Source organism: Xiphias gladius, chromosome 20 (assembly GCF_016859285.1).
Source record: "Xiphias gladius isolate SHS-SW01 ecotype Sanya breed wild chromosome 20, ASM1685928v1, whole genome shotgun sequence".
NCBI lineage: Eukaryota > Metazoa > Chordata > Actinopteri > Istiophoriformes > Xiphiidae > Xiphias > Xiphias gladius.
The window spans coordinates 11,056,870-11,070,090 of NC_053419.1; the positions used below are offsets into that span (position 1 = coordinate 11,056,870).

Genomic DNA, 13,221 nt, shown 5'->3' on the forward strand with positions numbered 1-13,221 from the left:
CAAAAAGATGTTCGCTTGTAATTGGACAATCTTCTCAAGAGGCGATGAATCATGGGTCTGACTGATAAACTCATGTTGACATGCACTGACATTCACTCTTGTCACTGTGTAAACCTGCCAGTATTTCCTGAGAAACATGAGTGTTAATAATATTTCCCTTGTCTTGATACTCACTTGTTAGCAATGCGCTGTTCAAAGTATTATAAATGGGTTGAGATCTGAGCCCTGCAATGATCTCAGTGGTTCCAAAGAGGCCTGTGCCACTGGGAATGTTATGTTATCCATTTTCTGAGAGCAAGAGAGAGAGAGAGAGAGAGGGAAAGGGAAAGAAGAAGGAAGTAAAATGCAAAAGATAACAATATATCTGAGATACATGAGAGCTTTATGAGAGATCTATTTCTGTGTTTTCTGCTTTAATAATTCGTTGTTTGTTAGGAGTGGAATCCAAACTAAAAAATCGAATAACAAATAAACATGCAGTGCATGGTACAGATCCGTTGGTGCACAGCATCAACATGCAGCCCATGGTGAGCTCGTGGTGGAGCGTATGCACGTGAACGCACAAGGGATTTTCTTGTGGCTGACTTTTTTTTTTTTTTTTAATGATTTGAAACTCCGAGTATCTGTCTGATTTATTTCATTTTATCTCTTAACTGAATTCCTCTGTATTTAATTCTCCGTTTCTTTCACTTTGTCGCCCCACCCTGTTGTTATCGGTTATTTCCACTCGTCCATACGTCACTGTTTACCAGAAGCCCCCTCTCAATCCACTCTCCCACACACACACACGCGCGCGCGCTCTTAGAGGAGGCGCGTCGGTGCCCGCGCTTTTCCCCGTTGCGTTGTGCTGGTGTGCACCTTGAAACTTCTGAGTGGCGGAGCAGTGTCAGAGGATTCACATCTTTCTCTTTTTGATTCACTTTGTTTCGACATATTTCATAAACGCATGAGCTTGCTGTGTGTGTGTGTGTGTGTGTGTGTGTGTGTGTGTGTTTTTTTAACTTTCCAAAGGGCGCTGCCTGTCAACAGAGTGAACATCATAACGTGCTGATTGGGTGGAAAAACTTCTTATTTTCACCCCAAAAATAAGGTAAGAAAAGAATTGTTGTTTTCTGCTTGTTCCGGCATTTTTTTTTTTTTTAATGTGCTGTTTCACCTCTGGGCCATTTTCTAACATGAGTAGCAACAGTCTAACAGGTGTTTTTCCATAATCTACATGGCCTAACGACTGCGTTTTATAAATTGAACAGAAGCACAGTCAAACTAGATCCGTTATTTGTTATTCTGTGACTATTGCTATCAGTAAGAAAAGTAAGTAATAGAAACAAGCGCACTGTAACTGTAATCATGGTAGTGTGTGAATGTACCTAAATGTGGAAGGCTGATAAATAGAAACAGGCACTCATTGGGATCAGCCTTTTTCCATCATCGGGCATCTTTTACATCAAACACTTAACCTGCCCTGTGGTGATAGCTTGGCTCAGACATTGTTTATGTCTCTGTTGTCCCATCGGTCCTGCTTTCAAGAGTTCAGTCTGTGATGTCAGTACCTCCCGCCTTAGTTATACAGACAGTGCTTTCGCCGATAGTAATAGAACAGCTTTTCTTGTTGTTACACTTTGACTTTGGTGGAGCTGAGCTGGTACATCCATCGACAAGGCAGTGAAAGATTTTTAGATCTCAAGCAGGATGTGGATTTTCTTATCACTTCCTCCAAGGCCCCTCGGCACATCTATCCGATTTCATAATAATGGGGAGAAGTTTTTGCCAAAGCACCCAACTGGAGGAATGTTAAGCGAGAGGAGAGCTTATGTTATAACCTACAGAATTCAGCACTGTGAGTCCAGTTTTTGTTTTTTTGTTTTGAAAGAATTGCTTTCCTTGTAGAGGTTCAAAAACTTTTGCTGCCTGTTGAGGCGTTGAAGAACCTCAAGCTTTCCAAACCTGCTGGATAAACCCGGCGTTTTAAATTCCTTTGGGCTGTGAGAAGGTTCCAGTAGCACAACAATAGAGGGAAAGTAGGACTTTGGTCCTATGTACTGCCAATCAGGATCACTGTGGTAGAGCTACGGGGTCCCATGTACCAAAAATAGGTAGATTTGAACAATGTATGACAACTTTCCTAAATTTGTGTAAGGGAAGAAAATTGCTATTCTTTGAGGTCTCTTTAGAATTTCAACACTGGTAACTGCAGTGTGTCTTCACCGAGTGTCTTTACATTTCCATGTAAGGACACCACAGTGCACTTATGGTCTTTCAACAAGCTTTCTTTCCAATGCAGTACTGGTGGAGACAGTTTATCTGAGCTGAACTGTCACAGTAGGAAACGTGCTACTTAAGTAGGAAATCAAAAGAAATGACCGATTTAAAAATAAATTAATATGGATTTTAGCAGACTAGTTTCCATCCACAGTATTTTCTGGTTTAATATTACGATAACTGAAATTAACTTAATTGAAACTTAATTTGGCTAATATATCATTATCACACCCATAATGCAAAGCCGCTTTCGCTCACGCTTGAACCTTTTTGACATCCACTGGATGTGAGCGCATGGGTGTTCAGAGATAGAGCAGCAGAAAGAAGGTCTGAGCATCTTGGTAGGCTCGTTGGACTTGTGGACCCTGGACAATACATATGAAGACTGAAACCGGTCAATCTGCCTCGTAATTTTGTTTTAAAAATGCGATGCCTCATCATTACAACCTCAATCTATCGTAACATGTCAGAGAAACATTGCACCGAAACCTGGACACTGATGGAAAACTGTGACTGAATGAAGATTGGATTGGGAATTCCTATTCTCTGAGATATGCTGATGTGAGGCACCTAAAATAGGTCAGATGTGCATCAACAATGGAGTTGACCATTACAGCACGTAATTCCTTGTAAAATGGCAACTTATTGTTTTTACCTTACCGTTTGAGCATGCATTATAAAAATGAGATAAACCGTGTTAATGAGTGATCTTTTAACAGTGCCGGTGAGCATCTTTTTGAGTTTTGGGCAGAGCCAGGCTATCCGTTTCCGGCTTCTTTCAGTCTATATGCTAAGCTGCTTTCACAACAACTTTACGTTTTTGATGTAGTTCATAGATAATTTCAGATATTTCTAACTACAGGAGAGAAATCCCGTCATAATGCCCTAAGTAAGATGCAGCATCAACGCTGCCTCTGTTATTATTATCTGGCATGATCTCGCTTTCTCACTCCCTTGATCTGTTATACCCCAGGGAACTGAATAACTTGACCTACATTTCCTTCAAACACTTTCTTTGTGAAGGGTGTATGAGGTTGTACCACAGTTTGATAATATGCCCCAATCTCCTTACAATATTGAGGAATTTAGCAAAATACCCTTGAAAACACACTAGAAAACATTTGAACTAGGGTTCCTGTAATAGTACAAGGGTTTTCAAATTTATTGGTGGCTTATTTTGTGTAATTATCAGTGATTTTGGAGGAAAGCATGTCAGTGGCGGGAATGATTAGTGTGTGGGTTTCGGGAAACTTTTCCTGAAATAAAGGGTGCATTGTTGGACTGTCTGCTTTGGGTCCTGTGTGGAAAATAAACTGTCTTCCAGAGATAGATGGCTTTTCTGGCCTGTGTGTGGTAACCTACAATCTGTTTGTTCAGGCTATACCACTGAGATTGTGTTCTCTCTCCTTCTCTCTCTCCAGACCACTGCTCTCAATTTGGTAGCCGCTGGGCAAAACTCCCAGACGCTTGATATTCTGCTGCCATCTGTGACGAAGTATACCAAGCTGAACGCAGAAGAGACAAAGAGGAAGACTGACAGACTGATAGAGTGTGTGTGACAGTAAAAGGTACGAGTGAGGGAACTTCCTGTCTTGGCTGCCCTCCAGCGACACAATCACTCTTCCCTTAAGTCGTACCATGTGGTTTGGCAAGCAGGTATTTTGTATAAAAACACCTCAATCAGCTGAGTGTTTGGGATGAAAGCACAAAGAAAGCAAAAAAGTGGAAAAAATAACCATGCTGAAGAATGACCAACTGGTCTACATTGGCCTGGAGCTGGTGATTGCCTGCCTGGCTGTGGCTGGGAACATCCTGGTCTGCTGGGCCGTCTGCCTCAACTCCAACCTGCAGAGCATCACCAACTTCTTTGTGGTGTCATTGGCAGTGGCTGATATTGCTGTAGGGGTGCTGGCAATTCCCTTTGCCATCACTATTAGGTATCGTTGTTTTTTCATTTTCACACTCCTTAATTGTCTTTTTTATGGGATTCAAAATAACTGTAATCCTGGACCAAAGCGTAATAAATCGCACTAAAACTCTGGGACTGATTGGGGTAATAATTTAAGAGGTATTGCTTTACTAGATTTGTAATATTTGTATTTTATTTATGTTTATCTTTCTTTTCGTGAACCTATGATGTTTTCTTGCAAAACGACATCAGTACCGGCTTCTGTGCCAACTTCTACGGCTGCCTGTTCATCGCCTGTTTCGTCCTGGTGCTCACCCAGAGCTCCATTTTCAGCCTGCTGGCTATCGCTGTGGACCGCTACATCGCTATCAAGAAACCACTCAGGTGATGGGAAAGAAAAGGTCACATCAAGTGGACAGAAAAGTGAAACAGTCGGAGAGATTTCCACTGTCTCACCTTAATCAAATTCAGATGACTTTTCAGACTGTCCAAAACTCTTTGTGACTTGATGAATGTGCAGCATTTTTCTGAAAATGAAAATGATGTTTTAGTAAAATTTTTTATCTTTTGCTGTTGAAAGTAAACTGTTGCCTTTTGCACAGTATACTTATATATTTAACGAAATGCTCTTTTCATGCATCAGGGATGAGCCATTAAAGGTGAGAGGCGTCCAAAACACATATGCAGTGGTGTAGCAAACGAATTAAAGACGAATTGAAGAGAGATCTTATTTAATTAGGGCTAAACTGGCCGGCTGTGGGAAGACAGAGATATATGTCTCGACAGGCTGCTGAAGGCTTTGATCATTACCATCCATGTAAATCAGCACCCTTCAAAAACTATACCTTTAAAATAGCTCACTCATTTTACAGCTTACAACAGTTCCTTGTTCATTCTTTATGCAACAGGCATTTTGACACACTGTTGACTCATATTGTTTGTGTGTGTAGGCAAACACGCTGCTGTTAAGTCACTGCTGCATTCCTTATTCTTGTCATGAGAGGATATTTCATCTTGTAAGCCACAGCAGGTGACGCATTTGCTTTTAAGCAGTTGCATAACGGCTTCTGCGTCTTTTTGTGTGCTCACAATAGGGCCACATCCCTGGCACCAAAGACCGGAGAGCTAATAATTCGTCTGAATTTTTGGGAGCTTAATATAGCCTACTGGCTACCACCCTGCCCATGAAATATATCAGTCACATGGGATAATGGCTACAAAGCACAGGGACAAATTTTAAGTCAGTCTAGGTGAAGTGATGTTTACAAAGAATACTTAGATATTCATGCTGACTAGGTATTTTTATTCCTCTACTAAAATTTGTACATTCCTTTGCAACTCCTGCAAAGGTAGAGTGGAGTTTCACAGTCTTAAAAAAAATACCTTAAAAATATTTCAAATTTCAAATTTACTTTTATAAGTTGGAGTATTCTTAGGTCCTACTGTCTAGACATTTGTCGTGTTCTTGATAGATCTGAATTACGTATCAGAACCAAGGATATGGTAGATTCTTATGTGTTTTGTATTAGTGGTAACATAAAGGTTTTTTGTTTTTAAGCTAAGAGCATCTTATTGTTCTCTGCAGACACATTTCTGTGGACATAGCTGATGTACATCATACTTGGGTTCAGGTGTATTGAGCCAAAAGCCTCAAAACCCTCTTCTGTGAAACCAAGTCCAAGTCAGACTAGAGTTACAAGCCATTAAAAAAGCCATTAAAACAACAAAATGACATGTTTGAAGATTATTGTTTTGGACCCAAGTGGAAAACAAATTGTTCACAGCTTTGAGTTGAGGAAGTGTGCAATTTAAGAAGGAAATGCCCTTTGAAGCAGATTAATGTTTGCAGTCATGCTAAGAGATACAGCAGGATTTCACACAGTGTCTACTCCTCCACCAGTTAACATGCTTTTTTCAGTAGTGGTGGCACTATCAGGCCTCACTTTGCTCTGTATTTAAAAGCCTTTAATGCAACAATGAAAAAAATCTTAAGTAGGACTACTCAAAACTTTTATTTGGTTTATTAAATGAATAATGCAGTCAAATATTGACTTTGCCTCAGACAGATACTATCAAAATGAGATTAGATATAGCAGCTGGCTCTCGTGTGTTATTGTGTTCTGCTCAACCTTTCAGGTACAGCAGCCTGGTGACAGGGCAGAGGGCAAAGGGCATCATCGCTTTGTGCTGGGTCCTCTCAGTAGGCATTGGCCTGACTCCGATTCTGGGCTGGAACAGAGGTGGGAAATTTATTTTGGCAAATGAATATGTATGCTTTCAATGTCCCCAAAGTCTTCTTACCCTAGGCCTCTGTTACATCGTCCATAGGTTTCCATAGAGTCCATTGGTAGAGGTTTACAAGCTGACGTTTGTGTCATTGTCTAGTTGTTTAAAGCAAGAAAATCTGAATTTTGAAAAATGGGACGAGTAAGCAGCAGCCAAGACATAAAGTATGAAGAAAACAAAATACATGAACACTTAAGAAAAAACTGGAAAATGCATTGGTATTGTAATTCACTTCAATGCTGAAAAGTAGAGGAAATGCATCTGGCATTTTCACGTCGGCTTCAATTCAGCTAAGTGGCTCTTACTGCTGAGATGATTTTTGAGAGGACGACTGAGGCCAGCTGTTAGATTTGAGGTCTGAAACACAAAGCATGCACATTAACTTGCCATGATTATAAAATAAGTCACACCTGCATATGTTGTACAGGTTGGAACACCACGGCTGCCGCCAGGGGCAGCAAAACCTGCCCTGAAGGCATGACCGAGTGCCTGTTTGAAGGAGTGGTTACACTGGACTACATGGTCTATTTCAATTTCTTCGGCTGTGTGCTGGTACCTCTGGTAGTCATGCTGATCATCTATGCCCATATCTTCATGGCCGCACGGCGTCAGCTCCGACTGATGGGGCTCAAAGTTGCACACACACCTGCTCCTGGAGAAATAACCTCATCTTCGAGCTCATCTCGTCCAACTCTGCAGAAGGAAGTGCATGCTGCCAAATCGCTGGCCATCATTGTTGGTTTGTTTGCTTTATGTTGGCTTCCGGTGCATATCATCAACTGTTTCAACCACCTGTGTCAGGGCTGCAACCGCCCACATATCTGGGTGCTGAACATCGCCATCATCCTCTCCCATGCCAACTCTGTTGTGAATCCCTTTATCTATGCCTACCGCATTCGGGAGTTCAGGCACACCTTCCGGAGGATCCTATACCAGCACATCCTAGGACAGAGGGATGTACATGGGTTCGGGATTGGGAGTAGTGATGGCAGAGGTGTTGGGGGCAGCAGCATCATTCGGACCGCTTCCTCTTTCCGTACCAGTAATGAGGATTCATCATGTGGCACAGTGGTAAATAGTTACATCCTGGACGCCACTCCTAACCGAACTCCACCAAAAGCTACTCATGAGGCCTCCTCCCACTGGACCTCAAAGTTAGACTCTGCACCAAGCAGATACACACCCAACAGACACCAAATAAAGGGTAGCACCCTTTCAGCAACACAGCAGCAGCAATGCATCATGGGATTTGCTGTGCCGGATGGAATAGAGTCCGGCACATATTTGGGGGGAACAACAGATATTTTGGAGCTTAAAGAAAGTGGAAGCTGCATTGGTTTTGTGAATGTTCAGGCTGTCTCCCTCAATCAGACTGACTGCGCCTGCTCTACAGAGCTTACAGAGGTCTCATGACAAAGATATTTAGGTATTTAAAATATATTTCTATTACCTTAAAACATATAACGGTCTGCAAATATGAGAACACAAAGAATGATTAAAGAAGCCTCAGCAAATCAACAGCAGCAGGAAATCTGTTTTTCTCTTTCTGGAGTTATGTGAACTGATTGCCAGGCAAGGCAATATTTTGGTCTGCTTTATTACTTTGTTCTCATCAACAATCTCTGAGTTGGATCAGATCTACAACTACACAAACAAATGTGCTGATGCTTAAATTTTTCCAAGAAAAATATCCTTTTTTTTTTTGGTTGCATATCTCTAAAACAATGTGTATCTTATTGTTCAGAAAACAAGACTTTCTCAACTGTACTGCGTTTTTAAGAGACTTTAAACCTTTAACTTCTTGAACTGCAATTACTTGATAATCTTGCATCATGTCCCCTTTTGTAATGCCCACCTGTATTGTTTTTACCCACTGGAGAATTGAATGTGTCTTAAAAATGTAGTGGTTCACTTTTTGTAATCAGCTGAAGTTACTGTCTGCAACAAAACTGAATGACTTTCACCTAATGCTGAGCTGTTAATGAACAGCTCCACCGTGAACCTAGGTATATGTACCACAAAGTCCATACTGCTATAGATGAAGCACATACAGACTGATGTATCTCTTACTAAGAGCTGTAACTAATGGTCTGAGTGACCTATAAAACAGTCCTCTCTGACAACTTGGGGAAAACTATGACACTTGATGGCAAGTATGAGGAATCCACTACCTTTTGTGTGTAGATCTGTTAGAAACTAATTTCTCATACTACTGTCCATTGCTGCTTCAACAACTGTGTGACATATGACTCAAAGGCACTGATGAATACAGGCTGGTTACCAACCAAAACAGAGAGCTTGTTTGAGCTATTCAAATATCTGTCCATCTGTCTGTAATATGGCTACTTTCAGCATCAGACTTGCACACATAGACAGGATGACAACACACACACACACACACACACACACACATAAATAAAGTACATACACAAGACTACAGACAACTCTGCAAGACGTGTTTACAGAGTATCCGGGCTGACGCCAGTCGAGCCTAATGCAATGGAAATCAAATGAAGGTTTATTTGATGATGTCTTTATTATGCCATTATGCTCTCTCTTTTCTCATTAAAAAGTCCTTCCACTGTGGGAAAGACCTTCATTAAGCAACATTTATGTGCCTTACAGCAATGCGTATGTTTCTAGCTCATGTACTGTATATTTATTCACAAACCATACATATCGATTGTTTATTACACTTTGTGGCCATGTACTGGAGTATTTAAACAAATAAGTCATTTCATTTTAATGCTTTGTTTTTGTTTTTTTGGTATTTTGATAAGCAGGATAAGGGTTATTAAAATTATGTGGTTATGGTTATTCACATCTGAGTCATTTCTAGACAATAAATATTAAATAATTAAACAAAGGACTGTTGGAGATGCATTCCATAGCAGCCGCTGAATCTACCACATAGATAACATTGTTTGTCTTGTAATGACAGACAAGGCTCCAGCACTGTCCATGATGGCATTATGTCCTGAGGGAATACAATCCAGTGGGCCTCTTTATAGTATGCCCTTCAGTCATACATTACTTTATGGGAGACATTATATGAGCATGCATTTAGCATATGCTTTCTTTTAGAAAGAGCAACCAAATTAGCAGAGGATCATTGACAAAGTTTTGCATGTTTTGAATAGATATTTATGCACAAGCCTCATAAAACTGCAATTTTGACTTTGCCCCCCTTGTAGTTGGTCTTGTACAGATAACAGAAATCCACAAGGGTCAGATAAACAGAGTTTCATTTTTTTTTTTTAAATAAGAGGAGGAGATGAGACGAGATGAGCTCAAAAATACAAGTCCCGCTATGCACCCGGGGACGCCACAGGAAGCACTTCATTGAACCATTGTGGCATTGTGGGTAGGCGGAAAACGGCTCAAAAAGCGACGCGAAACCGACGATCGCACGTTGCAGAGTCTCCAAAGAATAAAACAACAAAAACAAAAATCCGTTTTGAAGACAGACTCGAGGTAAACTCCTTAACAGGTTTGATTAAACAGCATTGTAGCTTAGTTTACCCAACAATGGTGTTTTATCTTTGTTGTACGTTAGAGCTCATTCATTTACCTAGCCAACATGGCTCCGTCTATTTGCCGAAGTCGAAGATTCTACTTCAAGAAAGAGCCAAATGTTAATGTTAGAATGAGTATTTAAATCATAATAGGGTTTGTTTTTAAGAATTTACCAGTAATTAGATCGAAATCGTGTGTAGAAGTATTTGCTCTCGTTAAGTAACTCTGCAGTATTGTAAATTAGCCTAGCCGGCCAATGTTGCTAATTTTAGCTAGCGGTTAACTTTCTCTGCTTCTGCAATGAAACTGATCAAATGTTATGAAGCTTGAAGTTAAAAATCCTCACACAGCATCCCACCAAAGGATGAATCGGCTCACTCTAATGTGTTATAAAGTAGTCGCTACGTTTCTTTCTGGTTAGGAGACACGGTACCAGAGCTAAGGCAGTACAGAGAAGGCTAATGCAATTAATGGATTCCCGTAGAAAACGAATTCGGACCCAATTCTTGGTTATTCAGCAATTTAAATAAAACAAAATATAAGTAATGTTTCACAATATGACTGAAGTAATCAGAAGGTGTGACAAAAACAAGGGATTATTTTAGCCGAACTACCTAGAAGATCCAATGTTAAAAATAGTTTGAAATAATTGTAGATTAGAGAGAATAGGTTGGTGACGGTTGGCAGCCTCGTGGTACAGGATTTATTTATTATGGGACAGCACATTGTAACATGTCCTGCAATACATGTTGTTTCAGGAAGGGTTGAAAAATGTCCATCGGTGTACCAATCAAGGTTCTGCATGAAGCAGAGGGACACATTGTGACCTGTGAGACCAACACAGGAGAGGTGTACAGGGGCAAGCTGATCGAGGCTGAGGACAACATGAACTGCCAGGTTGGTCTCTAAAAATACAACATGAACCCTCCCTCTCCCCCACACAGTGCTTAAGAGATTGTCAGTGTGCTTGATTTATTTGAACACATTTTATTCAGTGGTGTAACCCCTCAGGTTTTGTAGAAACGAATGTCAATAAATGTGATTAATGTGTGGCAAGACAGAAAGCGTGACATTTAAGGAGAATTGCAGATGTTTTGTCAAGATCTACTTAAAGTGGGCCTCGGATTAAGTAGATTTTCACTTTGGTATTTTACTAAAATGTTTGAAATTTTCATTTATTTACTGCTTTTACATATTACCTCTCTGTGTTCCTCATCTGCTCCTTTCCAAGATTAATCAGTTTGAAGCTAGATTAGAATATGAGGTTTTGAAACCATGATTGACCTATACAAGAAGAAACATTATTCAATGTTTTTTGACTTGCAGTTAATGGAAAGTTTGAGTCTTATTGGACTTTTTACAAACCTGATCTTCAAGTATCATAATCCTGGATCATGACCCTGTCAGCTGATTACAGTACTTGTTTTAGCCTAGAATCAGAGTTGTAAATCAGTCCAGATCAGATGATTAGAAATTAAATCAGCAGAGCTGTGGTATTGAAAGACTAGAATTCTGAACCACTTATTTAACAAACAATTTTTGTTACACTGTGTATACAGGTATGGCTTGAATTGCCATATTTAGCTGTAGTTTAGATTTGTTTAAGTTTAATTTAGCTTTTAGTGTATTGCTGCCCTTTTAGACTGAGAATTTCATGTTAAATTTTCTGTAACACAAAAAAGACAGCCTGACAGCTATGTGGTGTAACCTGTCACATAGCTGAAATTAGACATCATCTTCCATCTCTACAGATGTCAAATATCACAGTGACTTATCGTGATGGCCGGGTGGCACAGTTGGAGCAAGTCTACATCCGTGGCAGCAAGATCCGCTTCCTGATCTTACCGGACATGTTAAAGAATGCCCCTATGTTAAAGAGTATGAAGAACAAGAACCAGGGATCTGGTGCAGGAAGGGGCAAGGCAGCTATTCTCAAAGCACAAGGTGAGTGGGAAGATTTTGGACCAGTATCTCCTAGGACATTTCGAAGCACTCTGGGATTTGTAATCCTCATCAGATTCCTTGGCAGCTATACTTAATTTACACATTTAACATCTCTTATTTTTTGCGGGTGCAGAAGAACTATAACTTAGCAGGAGAGAAATCCAAAAACGTGTATATACTCTCTTCTAAGCGCTTTGATTATGCCTTAGATCTGTTTGTATATTTGGGGAACTTAATCCATTACTTGCGTTTTGACACAATGATGGTGTCACAAACCTGCGGAAGAGGCCGATACAGATATGAACAGGTTTCCACTTAAGAGCCACAACATAGTATTAACTGGTGACAATAAGGACATGTCCTAATTTGAACACACAGTGCAGATACAATATTATTGACACTGGTGTATTGTAATTCAGTGGACTAAAATAACCCTGTATTGAACACTATCCTATCCAGCTTTGGGGCAGTGTCAGAGGCATTGACTCAATTCTGCTGAATTTTCTTAGGCTGCAATTTGTGGTGGTGTATTGAATTCTATTTTAAGATGTACCCAATACTTTGTCCTCTGGGTAACAAGGTTAAAAATCAGACTTGTCTCAACACCTCTCTGAGAAAATCGTTATATTCACAAAGGTAGCATTTGATACCTGGATATTTTACTGCATTGCATTGTATTATAAATGTTTGTATTATTGTATCTTCCACCTCTTGAATATTTTCATTTACTTTGTAGATCACCTATGTGGCAGTCCTATCCCGAGTATCTTAACCCATAGGGGTTTCTGTGATCATTTCCCCTGACCAGACTGATTTTTTTTATAAAATTTGTTGTCTTTTGTTTTGTGTTTGTCTGCAGTGGCAGCAAGAGGCAGAGGCCGTGGTGGAATGGGAAGAGGTAACATCTTCCAGAAGAGGCGATAACTGCTACAGCTGTGTTAAGATTTTTGCATTGTATAGTCTTTGGGTTTTTTTAATTTTGTCTACTTTGGGTTGGGTATCTTAGATATTGTTCGCAATCCTGTGCTTTGCAGTTTATTGCTTTAATTTCGTTTTTGTATGACAATAAACATATTTCAATTTGATGTGTCCTATGCCCTTCTTGACTCAAGTACTGTAGATAATCTTGGGTACCACCTCCAGATTTGCTTTTCAAAGGGCTACTCTTTATTTAATCACCTCAGTTGGCACCCTACCTACCCCAGCTGGATTTTGCATCATAGATGGAGTTTCTTGAATGCATAGACAATAAATTGAGGTTAAGAAATGAAAATGTTAAACTATTTGGCATGATTGGCAAGATGCGA

General features: G+C 40.1%; 2 protein-coding genes across 2 annotated transcripts; both read left to right on the forward strand.

Moving 5' to 3' along the window:
• The first annotated feature begins 864 nt into the window (after positions 1-864).
• Positions 865-9,154, forward strand: adora2ab (adenosine A2a receptor b). Its single transcript, XM_040156632.1, has 5 exons — positions 865-1,090; positions 3,681-4,196; positions 4,421-4,552; positions 6,305-6,408; positions 6,882-9,154. Exons 2-5 carry the CDS (start codon positions 3,997-3,999, stop codon positions 7,865-7,867), a joined length of 1,422 nt encoding a protein of 473 aa, XP_040012566.1. The 5' UTR covers positions 865-1,090; positions 3,681-3,996; the 3' UTR covers positions 7,868-9,154.
• A 618-nt stretch (positions 9,155-9,772) lies between these two features.
• On the forward strand, positions 9,773-12,999 carry snrpd3l (small nuclear ribonucleoprotein D3 polypeptide, like). The gene is made up of 4 exons (XM_040157160.1): positions 9,773-9,928; positions 10,729-10,867; positions 11,722-11,914; positions 12,774-12,999. Exons 2-4 carry the CDS (start codon positions 10,742-10,744, stop codon positions 12,836-12,838), a joined length of 384 nt encoding a protein of 127 aa, XP_040013094.1. The 5' UTR covers positions 9,773-9,928; positions 10,729-10,741; the 3' UTR covers positions 12,839-12,999.
• Positions 13,000-13,221: the final 222 nt, after the last annotated feature.